The 27,414-nt window shown below is 38.6% G+C and overlaps 1 protein-coding gene across 1 annotated transcript in view; it reads right to left on the bottom strand.

The window, feature by feature from the left end:
• LOC128646952 (P2X purinoceptor 7-like) overlaps positions 1-27,414 on the bottom strand; it is a 730,384-nt gene that overhangs the window by 23,883 nt on the left and 679,087 nt on the right. The window contains exon 10 of the mRNA XM_053699762.1: positions 8,096-8,189. Within this exon, the coding sequence (XP_053555737.1) occupies positions 8,096-8,189 (94 nt within the window). The remainder of the gene's footprint in view (positions 1-8,095; positions 8,190-27,414) is intronic.

Here is a 27,414-nt window from a genome sequence, read left to right as displayed (position 1 = left end):
GAATTCATCAGGTAAGCATAAATTATGTTTTTTCACAAACTTTGGGTTTCTCGCTTAAATGATTTATATACCGTATTTTTCGCACCATAAGACGCACTTTTTTCCCTCTCAAAAGTAAGGAGAAATGTCTGTGCGTCTTATGGTGCGAATGCAGGCCCTGTGCTTGCATTTTTAGGCTAACTGACACTGGGTAGTTGTAGCAAGCGTTGCTTACCTACTAATGGTGTGCATAGTGATTTAAAATAGCTTTATATTTTTTCAAGCACTTCACTTGGCTGCACAATCTGCGGGAGCCTGGGGGCTGAATTGAGTGAACCGGAAGCTCCTATATAAAGGCCCGGTATACTATCTGCATCTAGTGAGAGCAACAGGTGAGAGGATTCGCCCCCCCCCGCTCGTGTTCATTTACCGTAAAAACAAACGTTTAGGGCAAATCAACTTCCAATACATTTACCGGTATTTCAAACAGCCTCTATTACCTCGGTCTGGACCGATATTCATGATAAATCCAGGCTGTCCTCTCATTTTGTGTCTGCCTGCCATGAATCCTTTAAATGGATTTATCATGAATACCGGTCCGGATCGAGGTAATGGAAGCTGTTTGAAATCTACAGGTTGATTACCGGATTACGGTACCTACGGTAGCTTATTAAAATTGAAATCCATAGTGGCAAAAAACATCCAGCATGTCCGCTGATCCGGCGGACATGCTGGATGTCTTTTGCCACTATGGATTTAAATTTTAATAAGCTGCAATAAAGTGTTTTAATGTTCATAAATGGATCCTGACCTGCTTTCCATCTGGGGCCCAGTCCGGCGGCAAGTTCTATCAGCTACCATTGCAGAATGTTGTGTGTCACATGTCACATGACCGGAACAACACAGAGGACCCGACAGTTTGACCGTAGCAGAAGGGAGTGTGTCACATGACCGGCACAACAGAGGACCCGACAGTTTGATTGTTTACAGTTTCATAGTACCTAACACACACTTCTCCCTATTTTTATTTTGTGATATGAATATTCTTGTTTTGGGTTAGGGTTTAGAGTTTAGGGTTAGGGTTTAAGGGTTAGGGTTTAGGGTTAGGGTTAGGGGTTAGGGTTAGGTTTGGGGTTAGGGTTAGGTTTGGGGTTAGGGTTTAGGGTTAGGTTTGGGGTTAGGGTTAGGTTTGGGGTTAGGGTTAGGGTTAGGTTTGGGGTTAGGGCTAGGGTTAGGGTTTAGGGTTAGGGTTTAGGGTTAGGGTTTAAGGGTTAGGGTTTAAGGGTTAGGGTTTAAGGGTTAGGGTTTTGGTTTAGGGTTAGGTTTAGGTTTGGTTAGGGTTAGGTTTGGGGTTAGGGTTAGGTTTAGGGTTTAGGGTTAGGTTTGGGGTTAGGGTTAGGGTTTAGGGTTAGGTTTCGGGTTAGGGTTTAGGGTTAGGGTTAGGTTTGGGGTTAGGTTTAGGGTTAGGTTTGGGGTTAGGGTTAGGTTTGGGGTTAGGGTTTAGGGTTAGGGTTAGGTTTGGGGTTAGGGTTAGGGGTTAGGTTTGGGGTTAGGGTTAGGGTTAGGTTTGGGGTTAGGGTTAGGTTTGGGGTTAGGGTTAGGGGTTAGGTTTGGGGTTAGGGTTAGGTTTGGGGTTAGGGTTATTTTTAGGGTTAGGGTTTTGGTTTAGGGTTTAAGGGTTAGGGTTAGGGTTTAAGGGTTAGGGTTTTGGTTTAGGGTTAGGTTTGGTTAGGGTTTAGGGTTAGGGTTAGGTTTGGGGTTAGGGTTAGGTTTAGGGTTTAGGGTTAGGTTTAGGGTTAGGTTTGGGGTTAGAGTTAGGGTTTAGGGTTAGGTTTGGGGTTAGGGTTAGGTTTAGGGTTAGGTTTGGGGTTAGGTTTAGGGTTAGGTTTGGGGTTAGGGTTAGGTTTGGGGTTAGGGTTTGGTTAGGGTTAGGTTTGGGGTTAGGGTTAGGTTTGGGGTTAGGGTTAGGGTTTGGTTTAGGTTTGGGGTTATGGTTTTGGTTTAGGGTTAGGGTTTGGTTTAGGTTTGGGGTTAGGGTTTTGGTTTAGGGTTTTGGTTAAACATTACAGTCCTTTATTTACCGTATTTAATGTATTTGTATACAGTATACCGGTATGTTTGATTTTAGCCACCAATTACGGTAGCAAGAGCTACTCAGGTGCTGAACCAAAAATGAGACTACTCCTAACCTTACAGTCCTAACCTACAGATAGCAAGAGAAGAAACAAAATTGATAATCGAATTTGCTTAACATTGCATGCTCTGTCTGAATCATGAAAGAAAAAATTGGTGTTTGATATCCCTTTAACTAGCAATGGGGATGGTATGTACCGGTAATCATGGCGGGGTGGGGGGCGGCAAAATGTATCATCGCCATAGCGCACTACCGTATATCCCAGAAAGTCCAGAAGGCAAAATCTACTGTATGTACCGTATACCGGTAAATCCAAGATGCTTTACGGTATTTCATTTCAAACTTTAAAAGCCTCCATAAAACACTGCTACACAATCACAGTGTGTACAGGTCTTATGGAGCGAATGTGTGTGTGTTACTGACAGTTTTTTTCATCACTGTATTTTCTTGCAGAAAACCTTGTCCGTAGATACTGGTACAAAGATGATAAAGCAGAAAAGAATAGCATATAAGATTCCTTTTAAACTAGAGGTAGTAAAATATGCAAAGGAGCATGGAAACAGAGCAGCAGAGAGACATTTTGGGCCACCTCCAACTGAAAAAATGATAAGAGAGTGGAGAAAACAGGAGGATCAGCTGCAAAAAGCGAATAAAAGTAAGCACACTTTTCGTGGGCATGCTGCAAAGTGGCCACAGTTAGACGTGACCATGAAAGAATGGATCACACATCACCGGAATAATGGCTTATCAGTCTCTACAAAAATGATAATATATGAAGCCAAACGCATTGCTGTAGAGAATGGCATTCATGATTTTACTGGATCACCATCATGGTGCTACAGGTTTATGAGGCGATGTGGCCTTGCTATGCGCACCAAAACTAGAATTGCGCAAAAAATGCCAGAAGAATATGAAAATAAGATTCTGTCTTTTCATAAATTTGTCATTGATGCTAGGAAGAAAAATGGGTTTAAAATTGGCCAGATTGGGAATATGGATGAAGTCCCGCTAACCTTTGATGTGCCATCTAATAGGACTGTTGATCTGAAAGGTGCCAAAACTATCACCGTGAAAACCTCCGGACATGAGAAAACCCATTACACGGTTGTGTTGTCTTGCTGTGCAGACGGCACCAAATTGCCACCCATGTTAATTTTCAAAAGAAAAACATTTCCAAAAGAAGTTATTCCAAGAGGAGTTGTTGTACATGTTCATGAGAAAGGATGGATGGACGAAAATGGAATGAGAATATGGCTTGAAAAAGTGTGGTGCAAACGTCCTGGAGGGCTTCTGAAAAAACCTGCCTTATTAGTGCTTGACCAGTTTAGAGCACATATTAGCGAAACTACAAAAAAGTGCTTTAAAGAAGTAAAGACTCATCTAGCTGTAATTCCGGGAGGTCTTACCAGCCAGCTGCAACCTCTCGACGTTTCTATCAACAAACCATTTAAGGTCTTTATGCGAGAGGAGTGGAACAAATGGATGGCTGCTGGTAATCATGATCTGACACCTACTGGACGAATGAAGAGGCCCTCTATCACTCAAGTTTGTGAATGGGTGAAAACATCATGGCACTCAGTGAAGGAGGAAATCGTTGTACAGTCATTCAAAAAATGTGACATTAGCAATGCTTTGGATGGAACCGAAGATGATTTCTTAGCTGAAGATGAAGAAAGTGATGTTTGTGATCTCAGCTTCTTAAATTCTGACTCTAGCGATTCAGAATTCTTGGGGTACACAGACTAGAAGAGTACTTGAAAGCTTAAAGTCTCTCTTCATTTGTTGATGACACTGATGATGGTTCTTTATTCCACTGTTGACTGTTCTATTATTCTGTTATAGTTTATTAAATAGTTTACTACACCATTTGATTCAGAATACTTTTTTTCTTGTTTTCCTCCTCTAAAAACTAGGTGCGTCTTATGGTCAGGTGCGTCTTATGGTGCGAAAAATGGTACTACTTATGTAATCATGGCACAAATGGTTGTAAAAGCTTCTCTGGAATCTCCTTTGTTCAGAAATAGCAGCCATATATGGCTTTTTCATTGCTTTTTGGTAACTAGAAGGCCGCTAAATGCAGCTGCGCACCACACATATTATTCCCGGCTATGGAGGGGTTAATTAGGTAGTTTGTAAAGTTAATTTTAGCTTTTGTGTAGAGATTACCCTCCTATTTGACACTTTCCACCCACTATCCCTACCTGATCCCTCCAAAACAGTTCTCTTCCCTTTCTCACCTCCCACTGGTCACCCCCATCTTAAGTACTGGCAGACAGTCTGAAAATAAAAAAATGTAAGGCTTTTCTTTTTTTAACTACATTTTTTTTTCTGCAGGGTAGGATGTCCCCTTCCAACCTCCATGATCCCTCCCAAACAGTTCTCTTCCCTCCCTCACCCCCCCCCCCGCCCCCCCCACTGGTCACCCCCGCCCCCCACTGGTCACCCCCATCTTAAGTAAAGGCAGACAGTCTGCCTATATAAAAATGTAAGGCTTTTCTTTTCAGTTTGCTGTTCTTAGCTGACAGGAGTGGCACCCGTAGACCATCTGCTTCAAGTTTCGACATGTTGTACAGTCAGAGATGGTATTCTGCATACCTTGGTTGTAATGAGTGGTTATTTGAGTTACTGTTGCCTTTCTATCATCTCGAACCATTCTGCTCTTTCTCCTCTGACATCAACAAGGCATTTTCGTCACACAACTGCCGGTCACTGGATATTTTCTCTTTTTCAGACCATTCTCTGTAAACCCTAGAGATGGTTGTGCATAAAGATCCCAATAGATTAGCAATTTTTCAAATATTCAGACCAGCCCGTCTGGCACCAACAACCATGCCACGTTCAAAGTCACTTAAATCCCCTTTCTTCCCCATTCTGATGCTCAGTTTGAACTTCAGCAAGTTGTCTTCACCACGTCTAGATGACTAAATGCATTGAGTTGCTGCCATGTGATTGGCTGATTAGTAATTTATGTTTCCAGGCAATTAAACAGGTGTACGTAATAAAGTGGTAGGCGAGTGTATATCTCTATATATCTATACCTATATATAAACCGTGCTATTGAAAAAGACCCACCATAGAGTGCACTTCAGAAAATGTGATTTGGTTTGCGCGAGAATAGGTTATTTCCCCCCCCACACACTTTTCATGCTCCATTGAAATCTATAGGGGAATACGTTAATATAATAGCGATATTGTAACCAGAGCCGCCACTAGAAATTTTGGGGCCCCTGACTTAACCATTGATCAGGGCCCCCCCCCCCCCCATACTTTGACATGTGCAATTTTTGACCAAGTGACTAAAACGTATATGCACTTTAATCTTAAGTGTCTATCTAAACTTGTAAATGTTGTAAAGGTAGTAACATACACACACACAGACACACTCATACACTGAAACACACACACACTCACACATAAGGATTCACATATAGACACTCTAGCAGAAAGAAACACACTCAGACACAGACACCCAAACAGACACTCAGCACTTGTTTACATTGACCTTACAAGTAATGAGGTTAACTACAGTTTTGTAAAAAAAAAAAAGGAGATTTAGAAAACAAAATATGGAGTTCTGATTATATTTTTGTAAAGGAAGATGCCAACTAAATGATGCCAACAGCATGCAGTGGTGGAAAGGAAGGGCCCTGAACTGCCTAAACAATAATTTAAAGGTTAAATGGTGGATTGGTGACTTCCGGAAAGGTCTTGTTAGTCTCAAAGTCTGTAGAAAGATGTGAATAATCAGTAGTGAGGTCAAAATGTCCTAAAAAGGAACAGACAATGGACACACACACACACACAAACTCAAACTTGCACATACACCCAAGGAAACACAGACAGAGACAGCCTCAGAAAACACACAAATACATATACACACACAGAGACACCCACATAAAACACAGAAAGACATACATACACACACCATCACTGAGGCATCCACAGAAAACACACAAAGACATACACACACCCTCACAGAGACACCCACAGAAAACACACCCCCTCACAGAGACATCCACAGAAAACACATACATACATACACACACACACACATCCACAGAAAACACAGACATACACACCCACCCTCACAGAGGCATCCAGAGAAAATACACAAAGACAAACATACACACCCTTACAGAGACACCCTTAGAAAAAGCTCAAAGACATATGCACACACCCTCACAGACATCCACAGAAAATGCACAAAGACATACACACCCACCCTCACAGAGACCCACAGAAAAAAAATACATACACACTTATAGAGACACAAACCAAAGCACAAAGACATAAACACAGACACCCACCACAGAAACACTCACAGGAGGAAACATTTATGCACCTTGCATTCCCTAAATCAACAGTGTGTGACATGCATGATAAAAAAAATGCAGAAATTAAGAGATCACTTTTTAAAGAATCATATTTGTAAATCTGCAAACAAAAATAATTATGTGAATACAAAATTGTACATTAAACGATCTGGGCAGATGGCTAGAGGAAGAAAAGTACTTTTAAAAGGTTGACATATGTTTGTTTGTTTTTTCCCCATTTTCCCCAACCAAGAGCACCACTTCAAATATAGTGTACAAATGTTCCCATCTGTCAGCTGTACTTATGGATTTTAAAAATGCTGTACTCTATATGGTTTTGGTGGAACCATAAGCTGTGGTACTCATACCATTAGATCTGGTTAAATGCAGGATTTAGGCTTGTTGGTATGTATTTCAAAATTAAGTCAGATGTAGTGTAAACTGAACAGTTTTAAGTTAACCTGTATCATTTCAAACACTGAGCAATCTTAGTCTGAGAGTATAAAATGTTATGCAGATGTAAAAATCTTAGATAAAATGCCTCCTTGCATCTGGAAAGTCCTTGCATAAAGGGGCAGTAAACTGGAATGTAATTTATATATAAATAAAAAAAATGCATATTTTCCAAAAGGGCACCTACCATTTGTGTATTGAGGAGGAAACATTTCTGCATGGTTTTAAATATAGAATTTCTACAGCATTGTCTAATAATCATAAATACACTGCTGCTAAAAAAAATTGTTTTTATGGACCCCTGGCCCCACCATACAACTACTACCACACTGAAGTTACAATCCTAAATTGGACAAAGAAATAAAAAAACATTTGCTAAGTAAGTCCTACCTCCTCTGCAAATGAAAGTGATCTGCCATCTGACGCAGGCACACGCTGTACAAAGTGCCAAGTCTGTCTCACACTGTGCATAGTGGTTTAGTGCACACTCAGAAATCCTCTCAAATGCTAATACTTTACTCCTTGTTATAACATTTCTCATGCTCAATTAGAAGTCAGCTGTAGTACCCACTTGGGGCTGCCAAAATTTTTTTTTTTTTAGTTCTTGCCTCATGGAGCCCCCCTGGACCATTGGGCCCCTGACAGGAGTCACCCCTGTCACCCCCTGATGGCGGCCCTGATTGTAACTGTGACTTTTTGCGAGCAACGGGTTAGCTTTTTACTTTCAACTTGTAATATGTGAGATATCCAACCCATGCAAAAATTCAAAGTTGAGCGGAGTTAGCGCGCAAGCGTGAGCAATAATTACCGCCCCACTTGTAAAAGTGTAACTGCAATATTAGAAATAAAATATGTTCAATACAGTGTGAACTTATGTCAGTTATAAAGATAAAAAAATTAAAAAGCTGTCAATTCCAAAAAACATGTTTTACATAGTGCAAAGCTGAAAAAGTGCACTTTGGTGGAATAAATATGCTGTGGCTACTGTTTTTTTTAGAATATTAATATCCTGTGCACAAAAGCTACCTACATATTATAGTATTTAAAAATACACTATTATACATACAATACACTGTATACACACACACACACACATATACTGTATATATATATATATATATATATATATATATATATATATATTTATTTACAGGTATATATATAAATTTGTGTGTGTGTATAATATTAAATAGTATAATATAAATAGAAGATTTACAGTTCCGTAGACTTGAATATCAAATCGGATTCCATATGCTTTTATTAGGGTCCGGTGCTCTATTCCACCTGCAGTTTTGTAGTATTTGGCGTATCTGTGTAAAATAGAAAAATCATATTATTGGTAAACTGGATAGTTTTATTTCCTGCTCAAACTTTAATTATTTAATACACAGTGTAATGTAAAACTGAAATATACAACATTACATAATAACATCTGTAAATATAACATGTGACATTGCTATAGTTTAAAGAGATTTACTGATCTCATGATGTTAAAAAGAAGATGAAAAGAAGATAACTATAATGTTGTGTTATTTAAATACAACATTACCTACAAGCTAATTTATGAACTTTTATTAATTTATTAATTAGCAAAATATCATGATTTTTTTGCTGACATTTCTGGTATTAAAGGGACACTGAACCCAAATTTTTTCTTTCGTGATTCAGATAGAACATGCAATTTTAACAAACTTTCTAATTTACTCCTATTATAATTTTTTCTTCATTCTCTTGCTATCTTTATTTGAAAAAGAAGGTATCTAAGCTATTTTTGGTTCAGCCGCTGGACAGCACTTGTTTATTGGTGGGTGAATTTATCCACCAATCAGCAAGAACAACCCAGGTTGTTCACCAAAAATAGTCTGCATCTAAACTTACATTATTGCATTTCAAATAAAGATACCAAGAGAATGAAAGATTTTTGATAATAGGAGTAAATTAGAAAGTTGCTTAAAATTGTATGCTCTATCTGAATCACGAAAGAAAAAACTTGGGTTCAGTGTCCCTTTAAGAATAATGAACACCCAATTGAAGTCCCATGGGGCTGGGTTATAGGGAATCTGGGATTCAGGCCTCCAAATTGACCAGACTGCTCCAGGTCGCCCAATCGGAGGTTAAAATATTTAAAATGTTGGGAGATTTGTAATGTCAAAAAAAACACTCATTCAATATTTCCAGCAGGAAAGGGATTAAGAAAACTAGATTGTACTTTTGGTATGTTACCTTAATTAACCAGCAACAGGCCCAACATTGGCCTAGTTTCCATTGAGGTAGTAAAGTTTGGAAACTGGTGGTAAAAACATTTATCTGCATTAAAGTCTATAGAGAATGTTTATGTTACCACCCGTTTCCAAGCTTTACCACCTCAATGAAAACTAGTCCATCATTAGTACTAGGAACATGTGGATGTGCTCAGTTTCCTGAGAGAAATAGACTGAACCCATATATCTTTTTTAATTCCCAAGACTAAAAATGCCTTTATGGAAATTGCTAACTCTATCTCTCTATGTGTGCAGCTATGCACACTGATTAAATACATAAAGTTTATGCAGACTTTGTCAAAATACTCCTGAATCATATATTCTGTTTCACTCAGAAATTTCTAAGAAATATTTTTAAGCATAGCTACTGGGTCAAATTGTTGTCAATCAATAAAGTTAGACATGTTGTCCTGCAAACCCATTGGCTGAAAACTACAAATGTGGATCAGGCCCCACTAAATCTACAAAGACCAAATATAGATAAGTTCAATTTTAGACCTGTACCCATCAATGTTGTTAAGAAACACCTTAATAATCTAAAAATGAAAAACCAGTCTGGACCTGATCAAATCCCAGCAATGCTGTTGAAGCTCAGTGCGTCGGCAGTTGCTAAACCTGTCACAACCCTAATTAATGAATCCTTGGTGTCTGGACACATACCCAAACTTTGGAAGACTGCAAGAGTAGTGCCTATCCATAAAAGTGGTGAGTTAACCATGGTTACTAACTATTGCCCAATATCATTGTTCCCAGTATTGTCAAAAATCTTAGAAAAATGCGTCCATGCGCAACTATGAGTATTACCAACAATCAAGCTATATGACCCCCTGTTCAATTGGGTTTTCGCCCAAATCACTCCACTACAACTGCCCTCCTAAAAGTTTGCAATGACATCCAAACTGGCATGGAACAAGGAGACCTAACTGGAGCTATTTTTCTTGATTTTGCAAGGGCCTTTGACACAGTAGACCACGACATACTACTGCTCAAACTAAAAAACTCAGGTATTGGTGATCATCCGCTAACCTGGTTTTGATCATATGTATCGGATCGATCACAGTATGTCTCCATTTCTGACAGTGACTCCCTCCCTCTCCCAGTCACGTGTGGTGTTCCCCAAGGTTCCATTCTCGGCCCCCTACTATTCAAATTATTTATAAATGATCTGCCAAATGTCTGCAAATCCTCAACTGTACACATGTACGCAGACGATACGGTAATCTATGCAAACAAACCCGATCTGCCGCAGCTTGAGGCAGTGCTCCAAGACCAGGTCACAGAGGAAGAAAAGTGTATCTCAAAAAACAAACTCTTCCTAAACACTGACAAAACTGTCACAATGATCTTTGGAACAGTACCTAAATTATGCAAACTACAAAAGTCCCATCTACGCATTAAAACAAAATCAAATGGCACACTGACGCAGTACACTCTTTCAAATACTTGGGTATGTTGTTAGACCCCAATCTATCTTTTGGCCTCCACATAGAAAAACTTGCATCTAAACTCTATCCAAAACTAGGTGCCCTGTACAGAAACAAATCCTGCCTCAGCCTTACAGTAAAGGAAAAGATTGTACAGCAAATGCTGATGCCGATCATGGATTATGGAGATGTAGTATATGCATCTGCACCGCAAACTCACCTTAATAAACTTAATACACTGTATAACTCGTTCTGCCGCTTTGTGCTACAATGTAACTACAGGACCCACCATTGTGACATGCTAAAAGAACTAAACTGGCTGTCACTGGAATCCAGACGCACCCTCAAACTTTCCTGCCTTGTGGTTAAGAGCCTTTCTGGGAAGCTCCCACCCTACCTGAGCAGAATGCTCTTCCCGGCTGTTCCCACCTTCCATAACCTCCGATCCAGTAGCAGTATATTATTTAGTCTGCCTCCATACAAAAAGAAAGCAGCTCGATCCTCCTTTTCCTACAGAGCACCACAATTATGGAACAACCTCCCGCACACTTTAAAACCTTCCCCAAGTCTAAAATCCTTTAAGATACCCCTCTCTGCATATCTCAAAACAGAATGCACCTGTCATGGTTGATTTTATATTTCCTACCTGTTCTATGTTAAATTTTGCATATGTTATCATAGAAGAAAAAACAAAGAGCGCATCCGGATTCAAGTGGGTTTATTTAACAAAGAAGCAATTGACACACAAATAGGATGACACTTACAAGATTCCAATTATAAAAGGCAGATAAAAAGGTGTTCAACTCGATGCTGACCGGACCAATAGCCACAAGCCCTCCAAGTGGTAGCTGGACCCCCACAGCAAACAGTTGTAACAAGTATGTTCAAAATTTCACCTATATGGTGTATATTTTAACCTCAACGCGTTTCTCCCGTATAACGAACGGGCTTTCTCAAGAGGACAGGTGAGTCTAACCTGTAATGTTGTTCTATATATGGATTTAATTAACCAATCAGATTTTACCTCCGTTCTAGGATAGCACACCCCTTTCTGTGTGCAATCCAGGTTTAGCTATTTAACTTCTAATCCACACATTAAAAGATACATAAAATTACAAGACAAAGATGACTAAAATTATACACAAAAATGATTATCATTTCATAGTATTGATAAAATGAAATATGTTAAAACATAAGCATGTGAAAGATATTAAAAAATAAATAAATTTAAACACAGTATAAAATAACCTATATACAGGGATATTGTCTGTCAGCCAACCAGTGTGCTTACATGTGTGCTGCCACATCTATGTCAATATTCAGCCCCAATGGAGTCAAACATTTCATCTTATAGATCCATAAAGTTTCTAATTTACGCAGTTTAAGGAGTCTATTACCCTCTTTAGGAGGCACCCAATCTATGACCTGTATACGTAAGCTACTGGGGTTACAGTTATGTGACTCCATGAAATGCCTGGGCACACTATGTTTGGGATATTTCTCTTTAATGTTATTTATATGCTCATATACTCTCCTCTTTATTTTTCTTTTCGTGCGGCCTATATAATACAGGCCACACCCACACTCAAGGAGATACACTACATATGTAGAATGACAGTTACTCCTGATCTTGATGTTAAACTGTTGTGAGTGATCAGAATTCGTAAATGTAATAGAGTTGTTTATGTGTTGGCACATGACACAATTTTTCTTTCCACACTTAAAGGTTCCTTTCTTACCCGTCAGCCAGCAGGAGTTATTAGTTTTGTTTTCCATTGGTCTTTTCAATCTGCTAGGGGCTAAAATGTTTTTAAGATTTTTCCCTTTCTTAAATGTTAAGTCTGGATTATTTCCTAATTGGCTTCCTAAAATGGGATCAGCCTTTAAGATAGACCAATGTTTATTAAGGATCTTTCTAATTTGTTTTGCTCCCTCATTATATGTTGTTATGAACCTTATAGTTGTCTCCCCCTCCTTTTTTGAATGGCTACTATTTCCATTTTTCTTATTTATCAATAAATCTTTCCTATCCTTTTGCAGAGCTTTTTCTTTTGCATCTACCAAAAGTTTCTTGTCATAACCTTTCCGAATTAGTTTATTTTCTAATATTTCTGATTCCAACTGAAAATTGTTTTCGTGAGTACAGTTCCTACCCATACGGAGGAACTGGCTATAAGGGATATTTTGTTTCCAGCTCTTTTTGTGTGCGCTGGAATAATCTATAAAGCTGTTTCTTTCAGTCTTTTTTCTAAAGTTGGTAACTGCAATTTTATTGAATTCATCTTTATACAGAATTAAGTCCAGGAATTCAATGGATACACTTGAATGATTCCCAGTGAATTTTAAATTAAATTCATTATTATTAATGTAACCATAGAAGTCCTGGATCTCAGATTCATTGCCCTGCCATAAGATGATAATATCATCGATAAAGCGACTATATTGTATAATATTTCTATCAAAGGCATTTTCTGCCCATATATACTTATTTTCAAAGTGATTCATATAAAGGTTCGCATATGAGGGTGCGAAAGTCGTCCCCATCGCGGTCCCGTTTGTTTGTAAATATATTGAATCTTCGAAATTAAAATAATTATGGGACAATATGAATCCAATGCTATCACTCAAAAACTTAGCATGTTCGGGCGGAAAGTTGGATCTCGTGAGTTCCAATTTGATTGCTTCGACACCCAAATCGTGGGGGATACAAGTGTACAGAGCAGAAACATCACACGTTATCCAAAACATGTTCTGTTCCCACTCTAACCCTTCAAATTTGTTTATCACTTCCTGAGTATCTTTTAAAAAGGCTCTTGTTTCACTCACTAGAGGTTGTAAATAAAAGTCTACATATTTGGATAAGTTATCGCAAAGTGAGCCAATCCCAGACACAATGGGTCTTCCCGGCGGGTTGGCTACATCTTTGTGGACCTTTGGTAAGTGATAAAACAAAGATGTAGTAGGAAAAGGGTTTGATACAAATCTGAACTCATCATTATTTAAAATACCATCTGATTTTGCTCTTGCCAATAGTTTCTCTAATTCTTTACTAAAGGCGACGGTGGGATCAAATTTCAAAATTTTATAGATAGATTTGTCATTGAGGAGGTTAAATGCTTCCCTCATATAATGGTCTCTCTTTTGTATGACAATACCGGCGCCCTTATCGGCAGAGCGGATTACAATGTCCCTATTATTACTAAGGTTTTCTAAGGCCTTTCTTTCTAAAATTGTCAGATTATCGTTGTGCTTATTAATAAAACTATTATCATCTTTGAAGGCTAATTCTAAATCTTTAAGTACCAGTTTAGTAAAAAGGGGTATCTGTTCCCCTTGTGACCCTATAGGGTTTAATGTAGATTTACCCTTAAAATTTGAATGTTGGATTTCAGGTCCCAAATCATGTAGAGAGATATTAAGAAGTTCCTCTATTTCTATATTGTCGTCAATCATAGCCCCATTATTATATCCACCATCTGGGTCCATATTACCCTCTTCTTCTAAATTATGTAAAACTCTAAGGGTTTCTATATCTGATGCCTGAATATATTCCACCTGTGTGTCAGATCTATTAATAGGATTTTTAAGATAGTGTCTTTTGAGGGTAAGTTTCCTTATGTACTTATGTACATCTACAAAAGTCTCAAACTTATTCGGTTTGGATTTGGGTGCAAAGTTCAACCCCTTGTTAAGTAGGCGAATATCATTGTTGCTCAAGGGAATATCAGCTATATTAAAAATCTCTGTTTTAGCATTATCTAATTCTTCCTTCTTCTCTCTAGATGCCTGTACTCTTCTCCCAGCTCTTGTTCCACGTCTATTTCTAACGGTCTTTTTCCTGATCTTATTTGGGATTGGGCGTGGTTTGGAGGTACTATTAAATCTGGTTCTTTGGGGTTCTCTCGGTGGTCTAAAAAATGCTGCTGGTTATTCACCACGGCATTAGTTTTAGGTTTAGCCCCTATCTTTTCCCAATTTCCATTTCTAGTGTGGTAATTATACAAGGGTTCAAATCTATTAGAGGTGGGGACATGATGCCAATCAGAATCCTGGTCCCTAGTGGAATAGAAACCTCTAGGGTTAGGGGGTTCATTCCTAAAAAACTGGGAGTTGCTGTTTCTCCTCCAGTTAGTGGGAGAGTCTTTCTGATTGGAAGCATATCTTGGCCTAAAAGACTGTGTTCGGTTGTATATAGGGGAATTCATTCGCATGTTTTGATCCCTAGATTGGTAATTTCTTCTAAAGTTAGATTCATTATAGTGTTGAGATTGTCTATAGTTGTTTTTATTATTGTTTGCAATCCCCGGCTGATTATAATGGGAAAAATTACTTCTGGGTTCCTCCACATATTGTGCGTGATCTCTATTATTGGTGTTAGTAAGTGTGTATGTTGCCTTACCGCTTACCTTATTGGTTTGTTTTGCTATCCTAGCTTCATTAGCTTCTTGTTTATAACTATATACTTTATTTTCTTTGAAGTCTTCCATATCTCTTAACAATTTTTTATGTTTCTTTGCTTGCAATTCAACATCTAATTTTTTAATTCTAGATTGAATGCTGGCATTTCTATTAATCCATTTCTCCTCATTCTTATATCCCTGTTTGTTCTGTATTATATTTTTAATTTCAATTTTATTTTTCTCTAATCTCTGTTCCCTATATTTAACCAAAATTTTGATTAATTTAATGGAGCATTCATGCAAAGCTTCATCCCACTCGGTTGCATGTTCCACTTCATCCAGCTCAAAGGCTGGATGTTTGAATATCCTTAGACCCCTTGGTACAATATTGTGCAATATGTAATTATCTAGCAGCACCAAATCTTGCCAATCTTTTGTATCAGATTCAAGTAGGTGCTCTAGTGTTTTAAATAGGGTTTCAGGATCACTGGAAGCTGAATCTACTGAATTGTTATCTAAACTTAATAAATTAAGATTACGATGTCTATTTTCCCTAACAGTGCATTCCCCAAAATTTTCCATCAAATTACCCTAAGTATTATATATATCGATGTACAATAAATTTCAGAAAGGGATGATTGTACAAAGGGATATTTGATATGGTGGAATAAAGGGATATCTATTACTCAAGACAGTTGGTATATTCAAATAAAAAATCTCCTAAAACACTACACAGTTCAATGTGATATAAGTATTCACAATAGGAAATATATTAACAACATATAATGAGGGAGCAAAACAAATTAGAAAGATCCTTAATAAACATTGGTCTATCTTAAAGGCTGATCCCATTTTAGGAAGCCAATTAGGAAATAATTCAGAGTTAACATTTAAGAAAGGGAAAAATCTTAAAAACATTTTAGCCCCTAGCAGATTGAAAAGACCAATGGAAAACAAAACTAATAACTCCTGCTGGCTGACGGGTAAGAAAGGAACCTTTAAGTGTGGAAAGAAAAATTGTGTCATGTGCCAACACATAAACAACTCTATTACATTTACGAATTCTGATCACTCACAACAGTTTAACATCAAGATCAGGAGTAACTGTCATTCTACATATGTAGTGTATCTCCTTGAGTGTGGGTGTGGCCTGTATTATATAGGCCGCACGAAAAGAAAAATAAAGAGGAGAGTATATGAGCATATAAATAACATTAAAGAGAAATATCCCAAACATAGTGTGCCCAGGCATTTCATGGAGTCACATAACTGTAACCCCAGTAGCTTACGTATACAGGTCATAGATTGGGTGCCTCCTAAAGAGGGTAATAGACTCCTTAAACTGCGTAAATTAGAAACTTTATGGATCTATAAGATGAAATGTTTGACTCCATTGGGGCTGAATATTGACATAGATGTGGCAGCACACATGTAAGAACACTGGTTGGCTGACAGACAATATCCCTGTATATACGTATTAAGTTAGAATATTTAGCACATTTAAACTAGAAATCTGTATTAAGTTGTATTTTAATTATTAAATTTTAGTAGACAATTTTAATGCATGGATTATCATTTTTTAGTATGCATAGGTTATTTTATACTGTGTTTAAATGTATTTATTTTTTAATATCTTTCACATGCTTATGTTTTAACATATTTCATTTTATCAATACTATGAAATGATAATCATTTTTGTGTATAATTTTAGTCATCTTTGTCTTGTAATTGTATGTATCTTTTAATGTGTGGATTAGAAGTTAAATAGCTAAACCTGGATTGCACACAGAAAGGGGTGTGCTATCCTAGAACGGAGGTAAAATCTGATTGGTTAATTAAATCCATATATAGAACAACATTACAGGTTAGACTCACCTGTCCTCTTGAGAAAGCCTGTTCGTTATACGGGAGAAACGCGTTGAGGTTAAAATATACACTATATAGGTGAAATTTTGAACATACTTGTTACAACTGTTTGCTGTGGGGGTCCAGCTACCACTTGGAGGGCTTGTGGCTATTGGTCCGGTCAGCATCGAGTTGAACAACTTTTTATCTGCCTTTTATAATTGGAATCTTGTAAGTGTCATCCTATTTGTGTGTCAATTGCTTCTTTGTTAAATAAACCCACTTGAATCCGGATGCGCTCTTTGTTTTTTCTTCTATGATATTGCCGTTCCTGGTGGAGTGCTTAAGATCTCCACATCTGCAGAGCTGCATCGGACTGTGCTGCACACAGCGAGTTTGTGACGTCATCAATAGGCGCAACAGAGGAACACGCCAGGCGAGGACGCCGACATTGGAGCAGAGCCTCACGGAGTTTACAGCAGGAATAGACCTGGCCGCCTTTCGGAAAAACCGTCAGTAACAGTCAACGGATCTGGTTGAACACACACCCCTGAGACTAGTGACTGTTAACGGAGGTATCTGAGTACCAATATAGACTTTTTATATATAACTATACTGTGACTGTACCGCTATAGGCGGCTTTGACATACAAAGACTGCTGTTTACTGGTTATTAGTTGGGGGCAACATATTAATAGCGCGGGGTGTTTTCTTTTGTTTTTGCATATGTTATGTATTAATATTGTTTTTGTATTATTGTACCCTATTGTATCAATGCAATGTTTTGTGGACCCAGGACATACTTGAAAACGAGAGAAATCTCAATGTATACTTCCTGGTAAAATATTTTATAAATAAATAAATAAATAAATAATTAATTAAAGACAGTGTTGTTATTTACTACAGGAAAGCCGTTAACCTAAACCCCTTGTACATGTTTGTGCTGATGTGATAAATAAAACTATTTAAGACAGACATGATACCTGGACAGTACATGAATGCATCATTACTAGGTTACTGTCAGAAAAACATAATAATACATATTGAAAAAATAAGCATCTCTCACCACAATGGTGAGAGACTTTTCAATATACTCAGCACTTGCTGCCTAATGTAAAGGATTTGCTAGGGAGCTTTTATTATTAATTATCTGCTTGATTGCTTTCAAGACCAATCTTTCTTGAGAACAGATTTAGAATCTTGAAGACCAATATAGAATCATAAAAACTTTGCTCTACTAGCAGAGTTGGGGAAACACATTTGACAATAATATTTTTTTCCTTCATAATTTTAACATGAATTAAAATTTTTACATGAAATACAATTTTCACAGAACAATTTTGTTACTTTATTTCAATATTCCATTTATTCATTTTAAACGTTTTTAAATTACAATTTTTGTGTTGGCCCTATTGTAATATATGCATCATCTTCAAATAATTATAAGCAGGAGCTTTGTAGTGCTGACAGAATTTCTTAAAGAATCTCACACGACCAGAGAGCTTTAGATAATTGGGAAAATCAGCAAAAGGAATGATTGCTTTCTGCATTAGATAAGTACCATCTATTATTTACCTAGAACAGTGATTTGCAAACTTTTTTTGCTGAGGCACACTTTTTTACATTAAAAAATCCTGCGGCACACCACCATCCCAAAAATTTACAAAATCACACATTGTAGCCTAATACAGGATATATATATATATATATATATATATATACATACATACACACACACACACACACACACATGTACTGTGCTGTCATGCCTCCTACAAACTATACATGACATATTGAAATTCATTCACAAACAATCATAATGATTGTCTGTGAATGAATGTCAATGGGCTCCATGTACTAAGCTGTCTGTGAGGTCTTCGTGACTATTTCCGTCTAAATTTCTGCGTGCGGATCAATAACCGTATGTACTATGCCACGAATCCATTGAAAACCTTACATTTACAAATGTTGAGCGAACTTGTCCGCAACTCTTGAATTCCAGTCTTTTTTGTAGCTATAAAATACTCGCTCTACATAAATCTCGCACAAAACAGTAATTACTAAACTATCTATTTATACGCTCCTTTTTTTTTTCCGCACCTACCTCGTGAAAAATCCCTTGCCAGCTTATAGGTGGCGAGCACCATAATAAACAATAGGGTCTATAACATATACGCCTACAACTGATTTAAAAGAGGGACAATACAATTGAATCGTTACTCACTTTTGATCCTGCTAGCCATGGAGACACTTCTTCAACTGTATATTATTCGTCTGATGCAAATCAGGGGTAGAAGGCAAATTCGTCAACCTGATGCCATACCAAATGTGGTTAGAAGAAGGAGATTACGAGTACAGCGCGTATTCCTTCCTTGGGTTCCTTTAGATGCCCTTTCCGATAGAGAGGTTATTCAAAGGTTACGTCTGGATCGACATTCAATATTGACTTTATATGCTCAAATAGCACATTTTCTAGAGCCTGTGACGGCTCGTTCAAGGGCCATTCCCGGAATACTCAAGTTTCTTGCTGCCTTGCACTTTTTTACCACAGGATCATTTCAGGCAGTGTCCAGCGTCATCATTGGTTTCACTCAGTCTGCCTTTTCGCGTCATCGATCCAAAGTTATCGATGCACTCATGCATATATTCCCAGAATATGTTTGTCTACCATCTACCACAGAAGAGTGACAATCGATAAAGTCGCAATTCTATAGTGTGGCCGGAATGCCAAATGTCCTTGGGGTAATAGACTGTACCCATATTGTAGTTTGACCGCCCCGTTTACGGGAGGAGATTTATCGGAACCGAAAGTCATGCCATTCTCTGAATGTACAGATGGTGTGTGACCCGAAAAACTTAATTTATGTAAGAACTTACCTGATAAATTAATTTCTTTCATATTGGCAAGAGTCCATGAGCTAGTGACGTATGGGATATACATTCCAACCTTGAGGGGCAAAGTTTCCCAAACCTCAAAATGCCTATAAATACACCCCTCATCACACCCACAATTCAGTTTAACGAATAGCCAAGAAGTGGGGTGATAAGAAAGGAGCGAAAGCATCAACAAGGAATTGGAATAATTGTGCTTTATACAAAAAAATCATAACCACCACAAAAAAGGGTGGGTCTCATGGACTCTTGCCAATATGAAAGAAATGAATTTATCAGGTAAGTTCTTACATAAATTATGTTTTCTTTCATGTAATTGGCAAGAGTCCATGAGCTAGTGACGTATGGGATAGCAAATACCCAAGATGTGGAACTCCACGCAAGAGTCACTAGAGAGGGAGGGATAAAATAAAGAAAGCCAATTCCGCTGAAAAAACAATCCACAACCCAAATCAAAAGTTTTAATCTTTATAATGAAAAAAACTGAAATTATAAGCAGAAGAATCAGACTGAAACAGCTGCCTGAAGTACTTTTCTACCAAAAACTGCTTCTGAAGAAGAAAAAACATCTAAATGGTAGAATTTAGTAAAAGTATGCAAAGAAGACCAAGTTGCTGCTTTGCAAATCTGATCAACAGAAGCTTCATTCTTAAAAGCCCAGGAAGTAGAAACTGACCTAGTAGAATGAGCCGTAATCCTTTGAGGCGGGGATTTACCCGACTCCACATAAGCATGATGAATCAAAAGCTTTAACCAAGACGCTAAAGAAATGGCAGAAGCCTTCTGACCTTTCCTAAAACCAGAAAAGATAACAAATAGACTAGAAGTCTTTCTGAAATCTTAGTAGCTTCAACATAATATTTCAAAACTCTGACCACCTCCAAAGAATTCTTAGGATTTAGGACACAAGGAAGGAAAAATAATTCCTCTATTAATGTTGTTAGAATTCACAACTTGAGGTAAAAATTTAAATAAAGACAGCAAAACCACCTTATCCTGATGAAAAAATCAGAAAAGGAGACTCACAAGAAAGAGCAGATAATGCAAAAACTCTTCTAGCAGAAGAGATGGCCAAAAGGAACAATACTTTCCATGAAAGTAATTCAATGTCCAAAGAATACATATACTCAAACGGAGGAGCCTGTTAAGCCCTCAGAACCAAATTAAGACTCCAAGGAGGAGAAATTGGCTTAATGACAGGCTTGATACGAACCAAAGCCTGAACAAAACAATGAATATCAGAAAGATTAGCAATTTTTTCTGTGAAACAGCACAGAAAGAGCAGAGATCTGTCCTTTCAAGGAACTTGCAGACAAAACCTTATGAAGAAACTATAAAATCCTAGGAATTCTAAAAGAATGCCAAGAGAAATTATGAGAAGAGCATCATAAGATGTAAATCTTCCAAACTCGATAATAAATCTTTCTAGACACAGATTTACGAACCTGCAACATAGTATTAATCACTGAGTCAGAGAAACCTCTATGACTAAGCACTAAGCGTTTTAATTTCCATACCATCAAATTTAATAATTTGATTTCCTGACGGAAAAAAACGAATCTTAAGATATAAGGTCTGGCCTAAATGGAAGTGACCAAGGTTGGCAACTTGACATCCGAACAAGAACCATATACCAAAACCTGAGCGGCCATGCTGGAGCCACCAGCAGCACAAACGTTTGCTCCATGATGATTTTGAAAAATCACTCTTAAAAAGAAGAACCAGAAGGAGCAAAAATATAGGCAGATTGATAACTCCAAGGAAGTGTTAATGCATACACTGTCTCCACCTGAGGATCCCCGGACCTGAATAGGTACCTGGGAATTTTTCTTGTTTAGATGAGATGCCATCAGAACTATTACTGGAAACCCTCACATCAGAACAATTTGAAAAAACACATCTGGGTAAAGAGACCATTCTCCCGGATGTAAAGCTTGATTGACAGAGATAATCCACTTCCCAATTGTCTAAACCTGGGATATGGACCGCAGAAATTAGACAGGAGCTGGATTTAGCCCAAGCAAGTATCCGAGATACTTCTTTCACAGCCTAAGGACTGAGAGTCCCACCCTGATGATTGACATACGCCACAGTTGTGACATTGTCTGTCTGAAAAACATAAACGTCTCTCTCTTCAAAAATAAGCCAAAACTGACGAACTCTGAAAATGCACGGAGTTCCAAAATATTGAATGGTAATCTCGCCTCCTGAGATTTCCAAACCCCTTGTGCTGATAGAGATCCCCAGACAGCCTCCCAACCTAAAAGACTCGCATCTGTAGTGATCAAGGTCCAGGTTGGATGAATCGAAGAGACCCGTAGAACTATATGATGGTGATCTAACCACCAAGTCAAAGATAGTTGAACATTGGAATTCAAAGATATTAAAAATGATATCCTAGAATCCCTGCCTGCACCATTAATTCAGCATAAAAAAACTGGAAAGGTTTCATATGAAAATGAGCAAAGGGAATTGAATCCAATGCTGCAGCCATGAGACCTAAAACTTCCATGCATATAGCTACTGAAGGAAATAATAGAGACTGAAGGTTCCGACAAACTGAACCCAATATAATTGTCTCCTGTCTGTTAGAGACAAAGACATTGACACAATCTATCTGGAAACCTAAAAAAGGTGACCCTTGTCTGAGCAACCAAGGATCTTTTGATAAAAAGATCCTCCAACCATGTCTAAGAAGAAACAACAAAAGTTGAATCGTATGAGATTCTGCAGAACGAAAAGACTGAGCCAGTACCACGAGATCGTCCAAATAAGGAAACACTGAGAACCTTGAAAAGATTCTCAGAGCTGTCGCTAGACCAGGAGGAAAAGCAACAAATTGGTAATGCTTGTAAAAAAAAAAGAGAATCTCAGAAAATGAAAAATAATCTGAATGAAAAAAGAAGAAGATATGCATCTATTGTATCTATTGTAAACAAATAATGCCCTTACTGACCAAAAAGGCAGAATAGACCATATAAACACCATTCTGAAAGAAGGAACTCTTATATGACAAATCAAAAAGATTTTCTATCTTTGGGACAATGAATAGTTTTGAACAAAACCCCAAACCCTGTTCCTAAAATGGAACTGGTATGAATACCCCAGATAACTCCAGGTCTGAGCAGTGCCTTGAGACCCCAACGGGTAACCAGCCACGCCTCACAAGTACCCAACACATACAGGTCTGAAACATACTTCAGAAAAGTGTGAGCCTTTACTGGAATAGCTGGAATATGCTAGAGAGAAAAAAACTTCTCACAGGCGGTTTTACTCTGAATCCTATTCAGTACCCCAATCTAAGAAGTTTGGACAGAATTGAACCAAACAAATTTTAAAAAGTCAAAACCTGCCCCTTACCAGCTAAGCTGGAATAAAAAAATGCACCTACATGCAAATTTGGGGGGATGACTTTGATCTTTTAAATAGCTAAAATTCATTCCATGTTGAAGAAAGCTTCCAATTATAAACATGTTACTTGGGGAAGAATTAGGATTCCGTTCCTTATTATGAACAAACTAATATAAGCTTAAGATTTACTCTTAGAACTCAATCTTGAAGCAACAAAAAACTCCCTTCCCCAGAGTAACAGTTGGAAAAAATTGAATCCAATTGTGAACCAAATAATTGATTACCTTGGAAAAAAAGAAATATGAATTTTAGAAATCAAATTAGCATTCCAAGATTAAGTCACAAAGTTCTTCTAGCTAAAAATAGCTAAAGACATAGATTAAACCTCAATTGTGAAAATATCAAAAAAATGACGACACAAATGAAATTATTAGCATGTTGATCAATTTAACAATGCTAAAACAAATCATAATCCGATACTTGTTGCACTAAAGTATCCAACCAGAAAGTTGAAGCATTTGCAACATCAGCCAAATAAATTGCAGGCCTAAGAAAAGGACCTGAAATAAAATAATTTTCCTTAAATAAGATACAAAGTTTCCCATCTGAAGGAAAAAAATAAATACTATTTTCTATAGGAATAGAAGTATGTTTAGCAAGAGTAGAGATAGCCCCATTAACTTTGGGGATCTTCCTCAAAACTTTAAACTAACTGCCGGCAAAGGATCTGGGAAATGCAATTCAGATTTGTAATAGAGTAAATAACAATTGTAATAATCCCATTTTGAAATATATAACATATTTTTGTTTTTCTGTCTTCCAGATATCTAAGGGACAAAATGGGGCTAATGTATGCTGGTGCAGGGTTGCCTGCATGGGGTGACCTTTGTCCGTAACCTCTGCCCGTAACCTCCACCACTGGCTCACAGACTGTGACAACACCCTCGCCCCTCTCAAGAAACCGCCCAACTGCCAAGCCACCAACAAAGATAGTTGGCTCACCCCTGCCCTCCAGGACTCTAAGCGCCACTGCAGGTGATTGGAAAGAACCTGGAGATCCAGCAAGACCCCTTTAAATAAAACAGCCTACAAAGAAGCCATCACTACCCACCACCACCTCATCAAAACCACCAAGAAGACAGCCATCCAAAATAGAATCAATGCCAAAGTCCACAACAGCAAGGAGCTATTCACAATCATCAAGGAATTCTCCAATCCCAACAGCGACACCAACAACATCCCGCCCTCCCAGGATCTCTGCGATAACCTCACAATGTACTTCCACCGCAAGATCGTCGACATCTATGACAGCTTTGCGCCCCAGAACTCATCCACCACCACCACCTACCCACCAATCCCAACCGATACCTCACCCAAATACACCACCACATACCCGCCACGGACCATCTGGAGCCCCCTCACCACAGAGGACACCATCAGAATCATGAGATCGATCCACTCCGGCGCACCCTCAGACCCATGCCCGCATCACATTTTCAACAAAGCAGGTGACACCATCGCCCCCGAGCTCTGCAGCACCATCAACTGCTCCATCGAAACCGGTACCTTCCCGGATGATTGGAAGCATGCAGAATTAAAACCCCTACTGAAAAAACCCACGGCTGACCCCAATGATCCGAAGAACAACCCCCCAATCTCTCTGCTCCCCTTTGCGGCCAAAGTCATCGAGAAGTCCATCAACGCGCAACTCGTTGACTACATCGAAGCCAACCACACCCTGGACCCCTCCCAATCCGGTTTTAAGAGCAACCACAGCACCGAGACTGCCCTCCTCGCCATCACAGACGACATCCTCGCCATACTCGACCGAGGAGAAACCGCCGCCCTCATTCTCCTAGACCTCTCAGCAGCATTCAACACTGTCTCCCACCTCACCCTCCACAACCGACTACACGATGCCAGCATACGTGACAAAGTCCTGGAATGGATCACCTCCTTCCTCACCGGCAGAACCCAGAAAGTTAGACTCCCACCCTTCATCTCCAAGCCCACAAAAATCAGCTGTGGTGTACCCCAAGGCTCTTCGCTGAGCCCCACCCTATTCAACATCTACATGGCCCCTCTCACCGCCATCGCCCGACGACACGACCTCAACATCATCTCCTACGCCGACGACACCCAGCTAATCATCTCACTCACCAGTGACCCCACCACCACCAAGAGAAATGTCCATGAAGGGCTGACAGCAGTCACCACCTGGATGAGCTACAACTGCCTAAAGCTGAATGCAGACAAGACCGAAGTCCTCCTCCTCGGTCCCACCACATCCGCTTGGAATAACTACTGGTGGCCCACAGCCCTCGGACACCTTCCAACCCCCACCGACCATGCACGAAATCTAGGCGTCATCCTGGACTCATCGCTCTCCATGGACCGGCAAATCAACGCCGTCTCTTCTGCATGTATCCAAACACTTCACCTGCTGCGAAAGATCTTCAAATGGATCCCAACCAAGACCAGGAAGACTGTCACTCACGCCCTCGTCAGCAGCCGACTGGACTACGGCAACGCACTCTACGCCGGCTCCACCATCAAGCTCCAAAAGAGACTACAGCGCATCCAGAACGCCTCGGCCAGACTAATCCTCGACATCCCTTGTCAATGCCACATCACCAAACACCTGCAGGACCTGCACTGGCTCCCCATCAACAAAAGAATAACCTTCAAGCTTCTCACACACGCATTCAAGGCCCTCCACAACATCGGTCCCGAATACTTGAACCACCGCGTTAACTTCTACACCCCTGCTAGACAACTTAGATCGGCCAACCAAGCCCTCGCAACCATCCCCCACATCAGGAAAACCACAGCGGGAGGCAGATCCTTCTCTCACCTGGCAGCCAAGACTTGGAACACCCTTCCGCTGCACCTCAGACAAGCTACCGCCCTAACTAAGTTCAGAAAGCACCTCAAGACCTGGCTCTTCAACTGAACTGCAACCCTCAGCACCTTGAGACCCTTACGGGTGAATAGCCGCGCTTTACAATAACCCGATAGATAGATAGATAGATAGATATAATATGGTTCTGCACTAGATATTTATGTAACTTTAGATACATCTCTCAGCATATTCTAAGTAGAATGTATAGGAAGTCTATATGAATGTTTTCTATTTTTAACATAGAATTATTACTATACTAGTGTTTGGTCTCAAATTGTACATTTCAATTGTAGTAAATGGGATATATATGCTGACCAGAGAAGTTTATTAATACAAGAAATTCAAGTATATTTAATGAACACTTTGAGATGAGATATTTGGACTGTTAGCAATGTTGATGGTGAGACTGCATTTGTAGTTGTCTGCTGCCCCCTAGGGGATTAAAAATGTTATGACAGCCAAATGGATTGACTACTAGAACACATCCAAATCCAAATGAACCAATGAGAGGGACCAGCTCCGTTAGGGCCAATCCAGAAAGCTTCCGTGGGGTGTTTCCAAATAATCACCAATGATTAGAAAGAATAAGAAAAGGGTGGGGATTATAATGTGATATAACCTCATGCAAAATGATAGAAGAGAGGTTTTTTGCCTGCTAAACTTTTGACTGAATAACTTTGCTGCCAATTTGGGACACAGTCACTTTAAGCAAAATCTGGGAATAACTTCTTAATCCATATTGCAATACCTTTCTTCATATGAGGTGACCTGAATCTTATCGAAGAAAGGTGAGACACTAAATTGGTTCATGTGGTGATGTATGACTGTTCTATATTTTTAATATTTTAAAGCAAATACATTCATTATTGCTACAGTCTGAAGTTAGTAATTTTAAAAGGGCACAATTTGCATTTTAAGCTGATGTTCATAATCCTGTGTAGTTTAAAATTAGACTTTTGTTTGCCAAGTAATTTATTATTGCAGCTATATTGATATCTTTTACAATTTGCCTTATTGTAGATAAAAATAATTGATTTGCTAGACAGGGTTTTACACTCCAGATTTATAAGTCAGTCATTATAGTGAACTCTTTCAGAGCTGTACATAAACTGGTTATTGTGATTAAATCCCTGGTAGTTATTAATTAAGCATAGTAAATTGGTAATCCATATTGGGCTCATACTTTGGTATTTTATTGTGGTATCTTAATGTAATTATAGTGAATAAGGTTAATTTTAAAGGTACATTTGGTTTGCTTTATAAAGTATATTATAACAGCATAAGTGTGTATCATTTGATTCATAATCTGGTTTATATAAATATAATTCAATGTGTCTATAACTTTAACTTATCGTAAAGAATTTAGGAATACATATTGATTTTAATTGTTTCGTATATGCATTTTAATTGGAGGTTATTTTAAGAATAATTATTAGATACATTGTATTATAACCCTAGTAT

Source organism: Bombina bombina, chromosome 2 (genome assembly GCF_027579735.1).
Source record: "Bombina bombina isolate aBomBom1 chromosome 2, aBomBom1.pri, whole genome shotgun sequence".
Taxonomy (NCBI): domain Eukaryota; kingdom Metazoa; phylum Chordata; class Amphibia; order Anura; family Bombinatoridae; genus Bombina; species Bombina bombina.
This window is presented reverse-complemented; position numbering and strand designations above follow the sequence as displayed.